This window comes from Penaeus vannamei, chromosome 26, assembly GCF_042767895.1.
Source record: "Penaeus vannamei isolate JL-2024 chromosome 26, ASM4276789v1, whole genome shotgun sequence".
NCBI classification, from domain to species: Eukaryota; Metazoa; Arthropoda; class Malacostraca; order Decapoda; family Penaeidae; genus Penaeus; species Penaeus vannamei.
Genome location: NC_091574.1, coordinates 24,327,479 through 24,329,978, shown reverse-complemented (window position 1 = coordinate 24,329,978; position 2,500 = coordinate 24,327,479). Strand labels below are relative to the sequence as shown.

The 2,500-nt window shown below is 40.0% G+C and overlaps 1 protein-coding gene across 1 annotated transcript in view; it reads left to right on the top strand.

The window, feature by feature from the left end:
• The window catches only part of LOC113812769 (cGMP-dependent 3',5'-cyclic phosphodiesterase), a gene marked incomplete in the record, with an annotated part of 301,514 nt that overhangs the window by 287,582 nt on the left and 11,432 nt on the right, over positions 1-2,500 (top strand). Inside the window, 1 exon segment of the mRNA XM_070140229.1 lies at positions 1,157-1,267. Coding sequence (XP_069996330.1) covers positions 1,157-1,267 — 111 coding nt within the window.

Here is a 2,500-nt window from a genome sequence, read left to right as displayed (position 1 = left end):
TCTATGTTTATAGTTGTGTTATGATCATTATCATCATTATAACTATCATCGTCGTCATCAGCGCCATCATTGTTATTATTATTACTATTACAATTATTATTTTTGTGTTATTATCATTATTATTATTCCTGTTTTTATTATTATTTTTATATTATCATTGTTATTATTATTATTATTATTATTGTTGTTATTATTATTATTGTTGTTGTTGTTATTATTGTAATTATTATTATCACTGTTATCATTCATATTGATAATATTATCATTATTATTATCAATATTATTATTATCATATTATTATTATTATTATCATTATAATTACTGTTCTTGTTGCTTATTGTTGTTGTCATCATCAACAGTAATTTACATCATTATTATTGTTAATATTATTGTTATTGCTGGTGTTGTTGTTGATGTTGTTATTATTATTATTATTATTATTATTATTATTATTATTGTTGTTGTTATTATTATGGTGTTGATTATACCGATGTTTATCATTATTTTTACTATCATTGATATTGTTATTATTGTAACTATCATTATCATTATTATATTCATGGTATTCTGTTATATTACCTTTGTTACTATGATTAGATCATTATCATTAATATTTTTACCTGTATTATTTTTCCATCATCATTACAATTGCCATTGTTTTGTCATTATTGTATTAGTTTTTATCTTCATTATGAGAGTTATTATTACTATCAAGTTATTACTTTTACTTTTGCATTGTCTATGATTATAGTTGTTTTATCATGATCATTATCATTATTATAGCTATCATCATCGTTATCAGCACCATCATTATCATCTCTATCATTATTATCACTTATCATTATTATCATTATTATCACTATCATTATTATCATTATTATCACTATCATTATTATCATATTATCATTTTTTCCTTTTTGATATTACTATTATTGCTGTTACCAATACTATTACTGTTATGATAATTATTTTTCCCATCATAGTAGCAGTCTGCCTTTTTAACCCAAGTACATGTTTATAGTATTAAACATTTTACATACCATCCATAGTTATATTCTGGAATCCGTCATTTTCACTTCCAAAAACACGTCCATTAAATATTCTTTCGGTGCAAAAACCCAACTTACTGAGAATTAAAGAAGTTTCTCTGTTGCAGGTATTTCCCGCGCCAGCTGAGCGAGCAGTGCACGCCCCTTGCAGTGATTTCCATGATGGAAAGCCTCGGAATGATCAATAAGTACAGAATTAGCAAGGATTCACTAGCCAGGTAAGTTAGGGTGTTGTCTGAAGGGAGGTGGGGCCGGGTGGGAGGTCAGGTTTGTTTGTCTGTTAGTGGGTTTCGTTTGAGCTTCTGTTTGTCTGTATTTTGTGTGGGTGTGGGTGTGTTTGCGTGTGTGTGTGGGTGGGTGGGTGGCGGTAGTGTTTGTGTTTGTGTGTGTGGGTGTGTATATGTGTGTGTGTGGGTGTGTATATGTGTGTGGGTGGGTGTATGTGTGTGTAAGCGTGTGTTTGAAAGTATGAGTGTGGGTGTGTGGGTGTGGATGTGTCTGCGTGTATGTGTGTGTGTGTGTAACTGCGTCCGTGAGTGTGTGTATGTGTGTGTTCATTTCAAGCTATGTATCTATTTGCATGTTTGTATATGCGTGTGTATCTGCCTGGAATTGTTTCTTTTCTGTATATTTTTCCGAGTGTATAATTTCCCACTTATACCTGATCCTTGCATTTGTTTTGACCTCGACGCTCTTTCTTTCTTTCTTTCTTTCTTCAGCTCCTCCTCCTTATTTTTTTTTTCCTTTTCTTCTCCTTATTGTTATTATTACTACTATTATCATATATCCTCTTCTTCTTCTTCTTCCTCCTCCTCCTCCCCCTCCCTCCTCCTTCTCCTCCTCCTTCTCCAAAACCTCCTCATCCACCCCCTCCTCCCTCCTCCCTCCACTTCCTCCTCCTCCACCCCTCCTCCTCCACCCCTTCCTCCTCCACCCCTTCCTCCTCCACCCCTTCCTCCTCAACCCCTTCCTCCTCCACCCCTTCCTCCTCTACCCCTCCTCCCTCCACCCTTCCTCCTCCACCCCCTCCTCCTCCACCCCTTCCTCCTCCACCCCTACCCTCCTCCTCCCCCCTCCCCCCTCCACACCCTCCTCCTCCACCCCTTCCTCCTCCACCCCTCCCCCTCCTCCTCAACTCCTTCCCCTCCACCCCCTCCTCCTCCACCCCTCCTCCTCCACCCCTCCTCTTCCACCCCTCCTCCTCCACCCCTCCTCCTCCAACGCCCTCCTCCTCCACCCCCTCCTCCTCCACCCCTCATCCTCCAACCCCTCCTCCTCCACCCCCTCCTCCTCCACCACCTCCCCTCCACCATCTCCTCCTCCACCCCTCCCCTCCACCCCCTCCTTCTTCACCCCCTCCCTCCTCCACCCCCTCCTCCTCCACCACCTCCCCTCCACCATCTCCTCTCCTCCACCCCCTCCTCCTCCACCCCCTCCTCCTCCACCCCCTT